The sequence below is a fragment of the Clytia hemisphaerica genome, unplaced genomic scaffold (genome assembly GCF_902728285.1).
Source record: "Clytia hemisphaerica strain Z4C2 unplaced genomic scaffold, Clytia hemisphaerica genome assembly, whole genome shotgun sequence".
In the NCBI taxonomy this organism is placed as follows: domain Eukaryota; kingdom Metazoa; phylum Cnidaria; class Hydrozoa; order Leptothecata; family Clytiidae; genus Clytia; species Clytia hemisphaerica.
This window is the reverse complement of record NW_027103978.1, coordinates 161,756-179,203: the sequence shown is the minus strand read 5'-3', so window position 1 is coordinate 179,203 and position 17,448 is coordinate 161,756. Positions and strand designations below refer to the sequence as shown.

Sequence of the window (17,448 nt, the reverse complement as noted above, 5' to 3'; positions counted from 1 at the left end):
AAATACTTGACACAATTTACTTTTGACTTTCGGTTTAAACAAGATATATACATATACCAATCAGTGAATTTGCTGACAGTCAACCAGTCAACTTACAATCTGTCTCCTGTCTTAGACATTCAGCAGGAGATTGATTCATTTTTCGACCCAAACAGTTTGTCCCCAATAATGAACAATACACCGTTTTCACGTCTCGGCAAATCCGGGTGGCTCGTCTTGCGGAACATCCCGAAATTTCGAACATGGTAGGAAAACAAGATGTAAAATGATAATAGTAGAACAATGATTGAATATGGACAAAAGTGATTATTGTATGTTGGTGGTTGAATTGGCAACGAAATTCCACTGTAACTAAATTTATTCGACAATCGTCATTCAACACTACTCCCAACAAAATGCTTAAAGATCTGTGTTATGGTACTTCGACAGTAAGTACAAATATTTTTTCTTTGTGTACTTTTACAAGACTTGGTTTTATTAATCTTTTATGTTTAACCTGTGTTCTTATTGATACTTACCAGGCACTATTTGGGAAATTATTATCAAAGATTGAAAGAAACTTTTGTGAACTATTTTTGAGGAAATTTCAGTACACTCACCTGCATTACTAAAAATAGACAAAAAGAACGACAAATTTCATAAAAAACGAAATATTTCGCCGTCCACAACCCCGACCGAAAGTGACTGTACCACCCCAAAAAATTGTTCTATTCGCATCACCCGCCCGCATCAAATTTTCCGCTGATTTTCCGGTGCGGAGATGCAGAAAAGCAACAAATCTGGGAAAAGCAACAAATGTTCTTTTAAAGTATAGCTTTTTTCTCAATTGCTCTGACGACCATCGAAAAATTGTTTTGCTCGCGTTACCACCCGCCCCTGAGTTACTGGCGTGATAAAAAAAACCCGGGAATGTTTTTGACCGCCCGTTTGCCCGCATGCATTTTTAACATTTTTAACAGAGCATTTTTTCGATGACCGCCATATCATCTAATTTCATGTTTCTTATTTTCCCTTTAAGCTTTTTATGAATGAAGATTCGTTTACCTTGACAACGCAATATTACCTCGTTTATTGCTACTATTACCACGTTACGTCATGATTTTCCATCCTTCTACACAATATTGTTGTTACAACTGCAAGCAAGATAACTGGCATATATTTTTAATGTAAACAATTTTGTCTATGAGATCCCTTATCATGCCGTTGGAAAAAGTCCTGAATGTACGCTATTTCCTGTTAACACCTGCTTCCTGCTCATCAGTATTGCCTTGTTACTGATACTATTACCATGTTACGTCCTATCATCTTCCATCCTTTACACAACGCTGTTACAGCTTCTAGATTACTGGTAAATCCATTTAATGTAAACAATTTTGGATCACGATATCCTTTGTTAAACCGTTGGAAAAACTCCTAAGTACATTGTTACCTGTCATTGTTTTGGTTCCTGCTCGTTATGTTTCTGGCTCATAGCATTTCTTATGCTGTTTGGTTCTACTATGTTTCATTTATATTTCAAATTGGTTGAAATAAATATAGTTGCATGTCTTTTGACTGGTTTAGTATCTGTAACTGTCTGTAATTGATTTTATCTGAACACTTTTCCTAATGAACGTTTTAAGATTCGTATTTTATTCTTTGTACAAAGTAATTCACATTTTTAGAAAAAAAATATGTTTCATTTATGTTAGCTTATTCATTGATATCTCAAAGAAAATGCTGTTGAGAAGAATCATTCTAACTATTCCAAATCATTTCCAAACTTTTGCTATAAAGCATTAAAAAGCCTTAATTAGCATTAATTAGTTTTTAGAAGCATTTGTACTAGCAGGTGGCAGTTAGTGAAAGCTATGGCTAGTTTAAAATTAAGTTTTCAAGGGATCGGCAAAATTAAAAAAAGTTGCTGCCTGTGCCAAAATAATTCTTTTCGGATTTTCCTGTCCGCCAAAATTAGTTCCAATATGCAATAAAGATCTTGCTTAAATGATTAAAAGTGGACATTTAAAGAATCGTTTTGGATCTGGTATGTGTTTATATTTACATAAGAAAATAAATGGATAAATTTTGCAATGGATCCTCGAGTGTACTATTTCAAAAATTTATGATGATACAAATGGTTTTTCAATTGAAATACAATGTCTTTTTACAGGAAATGGTCCTTGTATAGGGGGATGTCTTTAGAGTGTGTCCTTCTTCAGAACAGAATGTGATATAAATAAATATCTCAAAAAAATATAACGGGGAGTACAGAAAACTTGAATTTTTGAGCGGATTGACATTTTATTGAAACATTTCAGCTTTTCACAGTGAATTATTGAATAAATCACCCAGAAAGTCAATAATTTTTTCTTTTCATGAGAAACTATTCGGGTTTAATAACGATCAATAGAGAGACTAGGTTGCAATAAAGAGGGCCATAAATTATGATGATTTTCCTTTATATCACATTCCATTATTCTATCTTTTAAGAAGGACAAAGTCCAAAAACATCACCTCTTATCAGATAAATGTCAAATATTTCAGAAGATTCATTCGAAGTTCATATATTATCGGCTTCCGTTATTTTAGAAAGGATAGCCACCATCAAAGAATTGCATCTTGACAGATGTTGATCGTGATTTCCCTGTAAATTCGTCCCAGCCCACCAACAAATTTCTTTCACTTGGTACTTTTTCATAAGCAGACGTTACTTCGCGTTGAGTGATCGGTTGAGAGTACAAAAAGAAATGAGAGATTGATCCGACGAATGCTCTCGCTCTGCGACGAATACCGAGTCTGACGTTAATATCGGACGATTCTTGGCCTAAAACAAGTGTCGCTTGCGAATTGGCTGGGAATGCTTGTCCATGTCGTGAACTGCCGTATTTACCGAATGGCTCGCCATTAACATAAATAGAAAAGAAACCTAAAATGAAAAACGATATATTTCTCGTTTATTGTCACACCGTTTTAAAAATGAAAGAAGATGGCAGATCCTTAACATACATTCCCCCCTCCCCCGTCTTTTGATACTTAAAACCATGCTTTGCCCATAAGTGTAATTTTAGGAATTTTGATTAGAAACGATTTCTAAGATAAAAATAATAAGGTAGAGTGGAATCTCCTAGGTAGGATAAGCCATTTATATCTGACGATCCTTGGACACAAATCGCGTCGCCAGCGTGATTTTTATACAAATTTTGGATTGAAAGTAGTATTTAGAGCCAGCATTTTAGAAATGTAGAATGCGAAAACTAAGGAAGTACTAGATTCAATCCGTCATTTGAAAACACTCGGTGCAAATTTTAAGATATCGCTGGGAAGAGGTGCCTTCGGCTTGAAACCCAATGGTCGACCATAAATAAGGAAAATAACGAAATTTACGATATTCACTTTCGTCAACACGTGAATAGCACAACAAACTCAGTTTAGTGGCGAGTGATTTGAGTGAGATTTGAAATCGCGATTTTTACATCGCTGGTTTGCCACTAAATTAAGTTCATTGTACTATTCCTGTATTGGTATGGTAAACCCTTGATGATGGCTCGATACTCGCAAATTTAAGGAAAAACATGTCAAAATTTAAAACATATTACCTTTGTTGACACTGACACAGAGATGTTTCCATTTGTTGTCAGCTCTTGTGTCGATACCTTTGATGACAACAGCTTCATCGATGCCACCATAACGAATTACCAAACGATTATTGGTCATGAAGTAGACTTGGAATCCATATAAATGATAATCAGTCATGTATTGAAACAAAGATTTCCCGTTTGACACATAAGCCAGTTTATACCACGTGCACATAGCGAGACCTGGGGAACCACCGTTTCTGATACGTGTGATGTACGTGTTGCTACGTGTTGTCTCTTTCGTATAGTCAAGTGCGAAATTGATCTCCTCTGTGAATAGATTGAAAGAAAACTTTCAGTAAGGGTAAAATGTTCATTATAGTGTAGACAAAAGAATTGTGCTAATTTTTCTTGTGCTAAACTTCCCTCTATATTTTGATGAAAGTTTCATTCGTAAATCTATCTTTCTAATAAGTTCGTCATTTTCGATTTGTTTTAGTGATATCGCCCTACATACGACGAAAAGTTACTTTAATGGTGTGAAAAACATGATAAACAACAAATATGAATAGATTACGAAAACTACTAAGACAATCCGCCAACTAGCCTTTCTATGTTTTCTACTTTTGTTTTTGACAAAAACCTAGTCTACATATACGAAAACATCCTTACTTCCACGGCATGCGTAACTACCAACCAAATTGACACATTTCTTGCCAGCGGAGCAATCATCAGTATTGGTAGCACATTCGTCTATATCAGTGCATTGTACACCAGTTCCTTCAAATCCTGGATTAGAAAAAAAACGAAAACTTAAAATGTGCGTTATTTTTTATTCCGGGTGGGAATAGTTAATTCGAACATGAAAGAATAGTGTAATTTCTTCGAAGTAAAGAGAGATTCGAATTATGATGTGTTTGGATTATAGAAAGGATTGCTTTCTACATCTGCACACCAAAAAAATACGGACAATTGAATAGGCTCACCGTCATTACAAGCGCAAGAAAATGATCCTTTGTTATTCTCACATCGAGCATTTGAATGACAATTGTCAGACTTTTCAGCACACTCGTCGACGTCATCGCATTTGAGGCCGTTACCACGGTAACCAGCATTACAAGCACATGAAAATGAGCCAACTGAATTGGAGCAGGTAGCGTCGTCATGGCAATCATGGATACCCGTTGTGCATTCGTTTACGTCATTGCAAATTAAACCATCACCTTGGAAACAAAATGAAATGGCACGATGATGTTTAAAAAAAGCTGTTTTTCGAGTATACTAATTATTTTTTATATAAGAACAATTTCATAAGAACAATGAGGCTCAAAATTGCCAAAAAATAAGAATAATTTAAGAACAATGCTGAGCCTGAATTTTCTCAATTTCAAGCAATTTAGGGGTCAAAGTAGTAAAAATTGGGTATAACGCCTAAAGCCTAAAATACCTCCATTACACCCTATAAATAAGAACAGGATAAGAACAATTTTAGGCTCCGAGTGCCAAAAAAATAAGAACAGCCAAGCTTCAGCAAAATTTTACTGATTCTTATTAAAAAAAGTGTGACGTCTCTACTTCTGGCAGAACCCAGCTTTTTGATAATTTTCTATGACACTGAGAATGAGTGAATAAGACTATGAGCACTCTAACAAAAAGTAGCTACTCCAAGCTGTAAATGGAGGGATTGAATCTCACTTCTAGTTTTAGATTTGAAATTTTCAATCCATCTTGGGGGACTCTTAATCTTTATTTAAATCTCGGGTAAAAGTAGTCTACAAAAAAGCTAGTCACGCAGCTAAAAGTTGTTAAAGACAAGGAACTTAAAGTACTGTTAAGCAATTCTGTCTATTTTCTTGTTTTGTATTATGGTCATCAAGTAGAGCACTGAAGAACACATGGCTTACAAGACATGATAGCAGTCTTGGTCTACTTTGGAAATTATATTCAACAGATAGATCGAAACCATTTTCTAGGCTTCTGGTTATCCTCAAACGAAAATTACTTTACAGAGGTCTGTTAGATTTTCTCATAAAACGAACAGTACTGAAATTTAATTGGTTCTCACCTTGGAAACCACCATTACACGAGCATGTGTACGATCCATCGTTATTAATGCATTGCGCGTTGTCATCGCAACGGTGTGATCCGAGGTCACATTCATCAACATCCGAACAAGAGTATCCATTTCCTGAATAATTATGATAATTTATGCAAAATATTTGTTCCAGTTATTTGACTTCGAGTTATGGAGGAAGGTTTATAAGGCATTGTTAACAGAAGGGACCACCTAACTTTCTCGAGATAAGGAGACATCCAAGTAGTAAGAAGTTTAACTATGGATACTTCGATATAGATCTTTGATAGTCGATAATTTAGGTCATTAGAAGTATCTACAGTTAAATTGAGACAACAGTTCGAAAAAGTGGAGGCTGACAAAGCGAAGATAATTCATAGAGGTTTCATGTTGGCATCGAAAAATAATTCAACCACATTAAAGAGGTAATAATAGGACGAAACACAATCGAAATAGAGAGAATGAGGAATCGAATTAGAGAAAAAAACATACCTGAGTATCCAATATTACATTGACAAGTGTATGAGCCAGCGGTGTTTGTGCATTCAGCATTTTTATCACATTTGTGAATCCCTTCCGTACATTCATTGATTTCAACGCACGTGTTCCCATCACCTGAAAGAATATGAATACAATAATACCACTGAGCTTGTTAAACCCTGGAGGTAGTTTTACAATATCCAGGCCAACCAAAATCTTTGGATTTGAGTTTCTTTGAAAATGGTAAACGGGTGAAGTTTCGCAATCCTGGACAACCAAAATCTTTGGATCGGGGTTTTTTTCTAAAGTGGTACCCTAATGGTAGCACTACTCAATAGCGGTGTAGTGCATCGAGAGCACTGATCTACTTTCCTACGACAGTTGTGATGCAGTGCCGTTTGGCCCTTTTAACACTTCGAAAACTGTTTTGAATGAAGAGATTCACAAACCCTGACCAGATGTCTATGGATTAACTTTATTTTTTCGAAGTGACGCAATGGACGAGGTTAGGGACTCCCTAAAACCCCTTGCACACATAAAAGGGATTTGATTCAAATTGAAACGTTAAAAGATACAGATATACCACGTTATCCAAACCTTAATTAACTTGAGGTTGCTAAACTTAAATTCTTTCATTTTCTAACCACTTGAAAACTTAGTAGTACTAGGCTAGTACTTGTTCTGTTCTACAGGGTAATGTAGGATGGCAAAACATTCTCATTCCTGGCGTATTTCCGAGATTTTTCCGCTTTCTTTTCCGGGTATGACAGAACGAAACCTTTCTGCTGCGTAAAATTGCGTGGACAGCACCTTAAAGCCTTGAGACTAACCGCCTAACAAATTGAAGCTTACTGTTTACCTACACAGAATCTTTGTCTTTTTTTTTCATTATAAAGTATGGCGATAAGAAGGTTTTGCCGGGAATGAGAATGTTTAGACATCTCAAGACATACCTTACTGTTATAGCAATGGTAAGGATGACTCACTTAAACTTCATATTCTATTCTAACACTTTTATAAAATAACATACGTCAAAAACGAAATTGAAACCGAACAAACCTCGGTAGCCAACATTGCACTGACAAACAAACGATCCATCGTTGTCAGAGCAACCCGCGTTACGATCGCAAGTATGTGTCCCGATGCTACATTCATCAATATTCGAGCATGAATAACCATCACCTAATTATGATAAGTTATGCATTGAAAACATGCAGTTTCTGATAATATATGTATGATCTTATGGTAAGACAAAACGAAACTAAAAGCACTCAGTCAAGTGAAGACCTATGTGGTTGACATTTTTCCAGAATATTCTGGTAGTTAAGTTACGAATATGTTTGAAATGATTTGTCAAGACTTTAATACCTTTCCATCCAACATTGCAAGCACAAGTATAAGATCCAATATTGTTCGTACATGCAGCATTTTTATCGCAGTTGTGCGAACCTTCTGTGCATTCGTTTATATCGTCACATGCATATCCGTCACCTAATTATTAATTATGATAATTTATGCATAGTGAGATAACTCTGATTATTTATGCAAAGAAAAGCTCATCACTGACTAGTGGTAATCACAAGATGTGAGGAAGTTATGCAGATTCCATATAATCCGTGCATGGTTGAACTCTTTACCATACCTTGGTATCCAACATTGCAAGCACAAGTATAAGATCCAATATTGTTCGTACATGCAGCATTTTTATCGCAACTGTGCGAACCTTCTGTGCATTCGTTTATGTCGTCACATGCATATCCGTCACCTAATTATTAATCATGATAATTTATTCAAAACAGCATAATTCATGCAAGGAGCTTTGACCAATATGAAAGAAAATCAGGGGACTTTAATCTTATTAAACAACCTTGGAAAAAGATAAACTATAGTACGAAGAACTCCTTAACTTATCAGGAAAGTAAAAAGAGATTTATCCAGGGTGATTGAAACTAGACAAACCTCGATATCCAATATTACATTGGCAAGAAAATGAACCAGCATTATTTGAACATTGAGCATTTTTATCACAAGTGTGTGATCCCTCAATACATTCATTTATCTCCGTGCATGAGTAACCGCCACCTAATTATGATAATTTATGAAGAGTGACAGGCTAAATTATGCTAATTTATTCAAGATAACAAATAATACATGCAAGGAGATTTCATTCAAATATGAAATAAAATTTCAACTCTACTTTGACTGATGTTTATAAAACTCTTAGCAAACAAACTATAAAAACCTCAACAATTTGGAAAGTAAAAAGAGATTGATCCATAGTGATTGAAACTAGACAAACCTCGATATCCGATATTACATTGACAAGAAAATGAACCAGCATTATTTGAACATTGAGCATTTTTATCACAAGTGTGTGATCCCTCAATACATTCATTTATCTCCGTGCATGAATAACCGTCACCTAATTATGATAATTTATGCATAGTGACAGGCTAAATAGTTGTAATTTATGCAAGAAAACATGACTCCGGCAAGGAGGTTTATTGAGAATGAAAATGGATTTTAACTCTACTTTGACTGATGTTTAAAGAACTTTTAGCAATTAACAAACTATAAAAACCTCAACAATTTGGAAAGTAAAAAGAGATTGATCCATAGTGATTGAAACTAGACAAACCTCGATATCCGATATTACATTGACAAGAAAATGAACCAGCATTATTTGAACATTGAGCATTTTTATCACAAGTGTGTGATCCCTCAGTACATTCATTTATCTCCGTGCATGAATAACCATCACCTAATTATGATAATTCATGAAGAGTGACAGGCTAAATTATGACAATTTATTCAAGATAACGAATAAAACATGCAAGGATATTTATTAAAAATGAAAAAGGATTTCAACTCTACTTTGACTGATGTTTATAAAACTCTTAGCAAACAAACTTTAAAAAACCTCAAAGTTTTGGAAAGTAAAAAGGGATTGATCCATAGTGATTGAAACTAGACAAACCTCGATATCCGATATTACATTGACAAGAAAATGAACCAGCATTATTTGAACATTGAGCATTTTTATCACAAGTGTGTGATCCCTCAATACATTCATTTATCTCCGTGCATGAGTAACCGTCACCTAATTATGATAATTTATGCATAGTGACAGGCTAAATAGTTGTAATTTATGCAAGAAAACATGACTCCGGCAAGGAGGTTTATTGAAAATGAAAAAGTATTTTAACTCTACTTTGACTGATGTTTAAAGAACTTTTAGCAATTAACAAACTATAAAAACCTCAACAATTTGGAAAGTAAAAAGAGATTTATCCAGAGTGATTGAAACTAGACAAACCTCGATATCCGATATTACATTGGCAAGAAAATGAACCAGCATTATTTGAACATTGAGCATTTTTATCACAAGTGTGTGATCCCTCAATACATTCATTTATCTCCGTGCATGAGTAACCGTCACCTAATTATGATAATTTATGAAGAGTGACAGGCTAAATTATGATAATTTATTCAAGATAACGAATAAAACATGCAAGGATATTTATTAAAAATAAAAAAGGATTTCAACTCTACTTTGACTGATGTTTATAAAACTCTTAGCAAACAAACTTTAAAAACCTCATAGTTTTGGAAAGTAAAAAGGGATTGATCCAGAGTGATTGAAACTAGACAAACCTCGATATCCGATATTACATTGACAAGAAAATGAACCAGCATTATTTGAACATTGAGCATTTTTATCACAAGTGTGTGATCCCTCAGTACACTCATTAACATCCGTGCATGAATAACCGTTACCTGTGAACGAGAAGAAAAGAGAGCATGCATGTTAGGTGAGGTATAAGTTGAGTTGAATGGAAAATGGTTAGCCCCGTAAACTAACTCCTTAGTTTAGAAGAATCACCAAATTTTTGAGATATTAACTAAAAATCTTTCTTCTAAATGGGTAACGAGAGGAATAGAAACATTTTCATTGGCAATTTGTTCTAATTCAATTACTGGTGAACAAACGTCAACTCCAACTCACCCAGCTGGCACAAAACGTTGTTTCAACGTCCATCTAATGTTCCCAACGTCCATATAACGTCAGATGGACGTTGAAACAACGTTGTGTGCCAGCTGGGCAGAGTGCTTTCATCTTGTGATTGAAGTTAGGAAGTTAGCTTTTAATCCAAAGGTTTTTTAAAGAAAAGGTTTTGTCAACTTATAATGGTACGAATGATAAAACAGGCCTGTCTCACCTCTGTATCCGATATTACATTTGCAAGAATAACTTCCATCGTTATTTGAGCAAGCAGCATTTCTATCACACTTGTGAGATCCTACCAAACATTCGTTTATGTCTGAACACGTGACTCCGTTACCTAATTATGATAATTTATGCAAAATTATATATTTGAACTGCTACTTAATTATGATAATGACATTACATGACTGTATTCGAGAAAGATGATTTACTTGAGAAGAAATTTTGGTAGATACATTTTGGTTCGTTTCGGTAAAATCTACCGAATTTTCCTACCACCAAAACTTCTTCCTTTAAAGTACTTAGGAAGCAAGCTTTGAGTTTTTACAAACCCTTCTTTAGTTTTCTTTAAAATTATAGTAAAGAATCAATATAATTTTGATATTGTTTTATTTTGGAACAGTCGTCCTCTGACTGAAAACCAGTTTAGTTTTATCGTAGGACTTTTATTTTCAAATGGAATTGCACAAGACACGTTAAAAATGATATGATGACATGCAAAGTCAAACATGCGACGAACCTGAGTACCCAGTGTTACATGTGCACGAAAAAGAACCAATAGTATTTGAGCATTGAGCGTTGCCATGGCAATTATGTGTTCCTTCTTTACACTCATCAACATCGGTACACGTGGTACCATCACCTTGTAGTTGCAATAAAAAAAATCAGTGAAAGAAAAATACAATAACGGGTTTGACTCTCAGTAAGTAAGTCTTCGACATAAATTTGTGCAGTGATCTCTAGGTTAACTTAGCGCCACTCTCCCTCTCTGGATTGCTCAGCTTACCCTTGATCCTTCTATTTTATTGCCGAGTATCAAGCAGACAGGAATCAAGTACAATTTTTTCGTATTAGGTACGAATCCTTTGATATGATCCGGTCGAGCCAAGCGCTCTAGCTTTACACTACGGTGGTTAACTTTTACTGATAATGTTATCGCGAAAAAGCCAAAATATTCCTGATTTTAACTAACAAAATCAAATAAAATATTCAAACGATGTATGTCCATATTCTCTAAAACAATGAACTATAGTAACTAGATGGGTATCACACTGTAAAGCTACTAAGCCTTGCGTAATATATTGTTGAAGTCTAAATTTCATTCTACCTTGATAGCTCATAAACTCTATCAACCCTTGCTACAGAAAACTGTTTTAAGAATGATTGAGTTCGTATTTAACACAGTATCATTTAACTCTCAAATATCTGAAGCTCTAGTTTAGACGGCCCACGGCCCACTTCTCCCTGCTTTTTCTAACTGTGTTCTGTATAACATACTTACTGATAATGTTCAATAAAGTCAAAATAATCCTAATTTTAACTAACAAAATAAAATAAAATATTCAAACGATGTCTGCCCAGATTCTCTAAAACAATGACCTATAGTAACTAGCTGGATATAACACTGTAAAGCTACCAAGCCTTGCGTAATATATTGTTGAAGTCTACATTTCATTCTACCGGGTGCACCAAAAAAAAGTATACAGGTTTGTCAAGATATTGTGAGCTTCAGGATTTATATTTTTTGTTCATTCTTTTTTTATTGTATAGAGGATGCTCTAACTTGAATTTTGAGCTATTATACATTAAATTTGAAAAAACAGATCGAAAGTTACTTCCAAAAAACTAACTTTTTTTCCATTACGAAATTTCGAAAAATCAATAAAAACAGCAATCACGCTATAAATAAGACAAAATGACAAAAAAACAATTTCATTGTTTCTTTTATTCTTTTTTCTCTTATCTTATATTTTGCCAACAATTTGCCCATCTTATTTGCACGTCATGAACATTTCCAACACCATCAAACTCAATGCAGGCTCAAGTTCTTTGAACAACTAGTCGAGGAATAGTGATCTATTTTTTCAAAAATTTTCTCACATAGCATAACATCAAAACCATGGAGATTTCCAAAAAAAGGTTTTCAGCTTTTCCAAAAATATTATCTTACATGGGAATAGCTTGTTTTACTATATTCTTAAATTCCGTGACGAGTTTTGATGAACACATTTGCATTTTTTGGTATTTTTTTGGTGTAAACAAGGTAAGTGTCAAGAGAAAAGTTTGCTCGCTGTTTTTGATGGTTTTTTGAAATTTCGACATTAAAAAAAAGTCAATTTTTTTAAAATAATTTTCGAACTACGTTTTCAAATTTAATGTCTAGTAGCTCAAAATTCAAGTTAGAGCATCCTCTATACAATAAAAAAAGAATGAACAAAAAAATTAAATCCTGAAGCTCACAATATCTCGACAAAGTTGTATACTTTTTTTTGGTGCAGCCGGTACTTTGATAGCTCATAAACTCTATCAACCCTTGCCCCAAAAAACTGTTATAAGAATGATTGAAGCTCTAGTTTAGACGGCCCACTTCTCCCTGCTTTTTCTAACTGTGTTCTGTACAACATTATTTCTAAACCTTCCATACCTGTGTATCCTTCTTTGCACGAGCAGGAATAACTTCCTGGTGTATTTGTACAAACAGCATCTCGATGACATTGATTGGTTCGTGAAAACTCACACTCATTGATATCTGTACATTGACGTCCGTCTCCCTTGAATCCTACAATCAAAGAAAAAAAAAGACTCAAAGTTTGGTTTAGATGCGGGTTGATTAGTTCCCGGTGAAATTCTAAACACCACAAATGATTTTTAAGCGCGTTTATTGGAAAGCAGGTTTTAACTTTGAGTTTTAACATGAGGCTTAAGACTTAGGACCTTGGGATCTCAGGATTTAAAAGCTCAAACTTGCTCCAATAAGGCTTGGAATATAGCCTAGAAGCCACCGAACCCCTCCAAAATCGAATTATTCGATGAAAGAAAGTCGAAGTGCTGAAATAGGAATTCTGGCCCGAACTTTAAATTCTGAAAAACGTTAAAATATACTAAAATGTCAATATGTTTCGACCATAATTGCAGTAGAATTATTTAGTCTGATAGCGATTTACGAGCAAAAATTAGAGACAAAGATGAAAAATTACGGACGGAGCGGAACTGGAAATTAAGTTGTATCCTTCTGATAGAGTTGAATAAAGCTCTCAGAGAAAAAGGACGAGAGTATACAATAATATCACTAAAACAATATATTACCTAGGTTACAGCTACAAGAATAACCATTTTGTTTGTCTTTGCATGTTGCATCAGCATGGCATTGATGTGAGCCATCTGCGCACTCATTACGTCCTCCTATTGGTCAAAAGTAAAAATAATAAGGATAAATTAGCGATGCTTCGCAGAAAGTTGTTTACCCTGTATGGGGTATATGACCAAAATCCCGTACTTTGATTTGGTTGAGTCGGAGTAATAGGTATTCCTAAAATAAAGGGTACCCCAATTGGGGCCCCTACCTTTTTGGAACACCCTAAATAATGCTTGCTACGTAAATCTAACATCGAAAAGATCTTTAAAATGTTTAGCCTCGTTGGCATCAATTAATAATATTTAATAGTGGAGACACAGAGATCTTATTTTGGCTCGATAAATGCCGATCAAAGAATAAAGTTATGATAAAATTATGATTAATCGATCTAAACGTTTCTTCACCATAGTGATATTGACAATCACCACGATTATTACATTCAAAACGTGTACAAAGAAGGACCTTACAAACGTGGACAAACATTTACGGAGATGAATACGTACTGAAAGTGAAAACGCGGACGGTAGATGAACGACTTTTAGTATGTCTCCCGTATCGATTCCATTCGATGATCAAACTATCCATTGGTGTTTTCTTATCATTAACGGCAGCGATTTCTCCGGCGGATAACAAGCGTTGCCATAGATACATACCAGATAAATAGCCAGAGAATGCGGTTCTTGGGTTAGTGATACCACCTGAAAAAAAGTCATCAATGTGATGTAAGACCAATCAAGAATAGGAGTTAAAATTTGAATGGTAGAAATATTCACGAGTAGCGGTTTTTTTGAAAAAGTTCTACCTCATTCTGAATAATTTGTAATAATTATATGCGTGAATGTTTTTTCAAAAATTTGGCGAACTCTAGAATCGCCGAATCTTCTTCCAATAAAGGTGTCTCGAAAAATGGTCATTTTCACGCCCACAATCACAAAGACGAAAAACAGGACTGTACATGCCCTATTAAAAACTTGGAACTGGTGCGACTACTTTAGAATTGAAAGAGAGTCAAGCAGGGCGGTAGCAAACTAATTATGGAAAACCCGTCAGGTACTCCAGAACTCCTAGGAAAATAGCATGAAGTAGTTTCTAGTACTTTGAAGTTTTCTAGAAAATAAACTAAAAAACTAAACATAATATACATACTTTTTGTGTAAATGCCTGGAACTTCGGATCGTTGTCCGAGAATGAAACTGCTTGATGAAGTAGATGGGAATTTTTGAGCGTTATACATTTTCGTTTGTTTGTATTTGATACCATTCTTGTAGACAGTTAAGATATCTGTGCAAGAAAAATGAAATCATTTAAAGTCGTCATTCTATTATTCGCCACAGAAAGTCACGTGATGCACTTATTTTCAACCAATGGGATTTGATGATTTCGTGGGAGAAATAATCACTATGGTTCAACTCACTAAAAATATTTGTTCACTGAACACAGACAATTTATCTTTAGCGAGGTAACCATGTACTCTGTTTTCACACTATAAAGAATTGATGTGAAAATAGCTCTTGAATATCTTACTTAATGTTGATTCTCATGGATACCATTTCTACACCTCCTTCGCACCCCCTTGGACACCCCCATTCATGATATTTAATTATTACCTTGTGTTGACCAAGTGACACATACGTGAGTCCATAATTTTTCTTTGATAGGGAAATCCACATATAAAGGTGCTGTTGATCCTAAACGAAAGAAAAACAGCAATTACTTCTACGTAGACCTAACATTTTCAGAATACCTTATCGGGGAAGACTTCGTCGGTGAAATTTTCGTCGGGGAAAAATATTCGTTACTTGCTGGTAGTTGGTAAACGCATTAAGGCCGGGGAAAATTTTCGTCGGGGAAAATATTCGTCACTTGTCCAAAATTTCGTCACTTTTCCCCGACGAAGTTTTCCCCGATAAGGTAGTATTTCTCAAAAGTTATAGGGCTCTGAATTATCTTTTCAACGGTATATTGCTTTTTATATTTGTATGGCAACACACTGAAAACGAAAAGACTTTAAGAAAAATCTTAATCGAATAGGCCGTAAATCAGAACTGGTGCCATAGATTTCAAGTTGGACGGAACTTGCGCTCGACCTCGCTATAACGAACCTTTCGGATTATAAAAGAGCCTGTAAAGATATACCAAACTTACCTCCTCCTAGCTTGATAACAAGTTGTTGTTTTCCTTCTTTTGCACTGAGCGCGAGCGAAAACAAATCAATCATAGCACCACCGTTGTATTGAAACAATGAACGTTCATTAGATCTCCATGATCGAACTTCTTTTGGATTGAAATAGACACACGCGGAAACACCCGGTGTTGCATCGTTCCGTAATCCGGTATAAACGGGCACGTCACTTGGATCAACTTGTTTTTGTTTACTCCATTCGTATCGTAAAGCAAATGTTAGTTGTTTTCCTATATGAGAGAAAAAATACAAATAGAAAAAGAAAAAGAAAAAGGGAACGAATGAATATACATAAGTGAACAAACATGGAATTCCATTGTGTTAAACTATTTCAACATTCGATACGCTCCATTATTCGATAACATTGAAAGTCACTGTCAACAAGAAACTCTCGTAAAATATAAACACTCTCGGAAAGCGAATACACCTTTCAACCCTTAGCGATTTTGAGGAGACTGGTAACGAAAATGCAAAGAAAAATTCTTTTGGACGACGGTATCGAAAACACAAGTCTTGTTTCGATTGAGAACCTTATTTGCCAGACTCACCAGCTTTGCCATATCCAAAGTCGATCGAATTAGCTGTAGGAGTGCTCTTGTGAAAAATTCAAGAAACCCTTGCATTGAAGAGTTTGCACTTTACAGCAGACTTGGGAAAATGTAGATAACTAGAATTTTGGCGGGAATTTTGCTTGGTTTTATTTAGTTATAGTCTAAAACTGTCACGCGCCGAGAACAAATCTTGTAAATTCGTTACCAGTCTCCGAAAAAGCCGGCCGCGCCGTTATAAGCGTTGATATGTGTCTTGGCTCATCCAAGAATAAACTAAAAATTTGAAATTGAGGTGATGTTGTTTTTCTTCTGAAATGTTTATCTCGGACATTTAGGCTGCTACAACGAACGGATGGTAAAAGACATCAACAATGAAAGCTTACCGTAAGTCAATTGAGCGATGGCTGCCAAGCAGAGAAAGATCTATAAAAAAATAATCGCACTGTAGAAATATTTTCAGAGACACCGAACATGGTTCAAAGAGTTTCAGAAAAATTGTATTTTACTAAGAAGATAATACTTTTATCAACATTGATCTCACAACGTTCGAGATGACTCGGGATGATTAAGTGGAGTCTCTTTAACTCAGACCTCCATAACTCGAAATAAACAAAGTTGTACCCCCTGCATGTTCGAATTATGGATACTTCAGTGTATTAATGTTTTGTGAGCTCGTCAATAACTTCAATCAACCCTAGAAAACTCGAACGCAATCCCCTTTACGCAATGGATGATTTCTGTTGTAAGTTTCTTTAGTGATTGAAAAGAAGTGCATTGATTCTTTAAATTGCGAGTTAAATTCACGAAGTTTACTGATATTGTGAAAATTTCCAGCCCGTGAAAAGGTTTTGTCACGAATGGGAAATACAACTTACTGCGAGCAATAAAACCTTCATCTTTGATGAACTATAAACGAAAATGGGTGAAATCAATATAAAGTTGAAAACAATCAACCAAGATCAATCCCCATTAATATACAATGAAGTCTGTAGTGGCGACCCAGTTCAAAATAAAGGTAGCAGTAAAATTAACAAGATTTAACGAATTTTCCAATTATATGTGCAAAGTCAAAGGAAGTAGTTTAATTCAAAAATGTTTCAAACTCGTACCTGTTTTAATCAGTCTGAATACGACCAGCAACACGAGAACGAACGATTTGAAATTTGTGGATCGTCAAATTTTGAAACACCAAGTTTATGAAGACCTGATGAATCACCAAGAAAAACAAAAACCAAGCGAGCCCCCT

At 35.1% G+C, this 17,448-nt stretch overlaps 1 protein-coding gene across 6 annotated transcripts; it reads right to left on the bottom strand.

The window, feature by feature from the left end:
• Positions 1-2,058: 2,058 nt before the first annotated feature.
• On the bottom strand, positions 2,059-17,384 carry LOC136810855 (fibrillin-1-like). Of its 6 annotated transcripts, XM_067067439.1 has the most exons (26): positions 17,312-17,384; positions 17,078-17,108; positions 16,586-16,625; positions 15,615-15,881; positions 15,077-15,157; positions 14,616-14,750; positions 13,973-14,167; positions 13,421-13,516; positions 12,759-12,893; positions 10,854-10,976; positions 10,329-10,451; positions 9,763-9,885; positions 9,425-9,547; positions 9,086-9,208; positions 8,747-8,869; positions 8,408-8,530; positions 8,068-8,190; positions 7,751-7,873; positions 7,477-7,599; positions 7,168-7,290; positions 6,121-6,243; positions 5,620-5,742; positions 4,541-4,777; positions 4,227-4,343; positions 3,576-3,884; positions 2,059-2,905 (listed from the first exon to the last, which is right to left on the bottom strand). In XM_067067439.1, the coding sequence occupies exons 2-26, from the start codon at positions 17,096-17,098 to the stop codon at positions 2,565-2,567; spliced, it is 3,573 nt and encodes a 1,190-aa protein (XP_066923540.1). In that variant the 5' UTR covers positions 17,099-17,108; positions 17,312-17,384; the 3' UTR covers positions 2,059-2,564. The 6 variants fall into 6 exon arrangements, with proteins under 6 accessions (XP_066923540.1, XP_066923542.1, XP_066923543.1 ...); XM_067067441.1 differs by lacking the exon at positions 8,068-8,190; XM_067067442.1 differs by lacking the exons at positions 7,168-7,290; positions 7,477-7,599; positions 7,751-7,873.
• Positions 17,385-17,448: the final 64 nt, after the last annotated feature.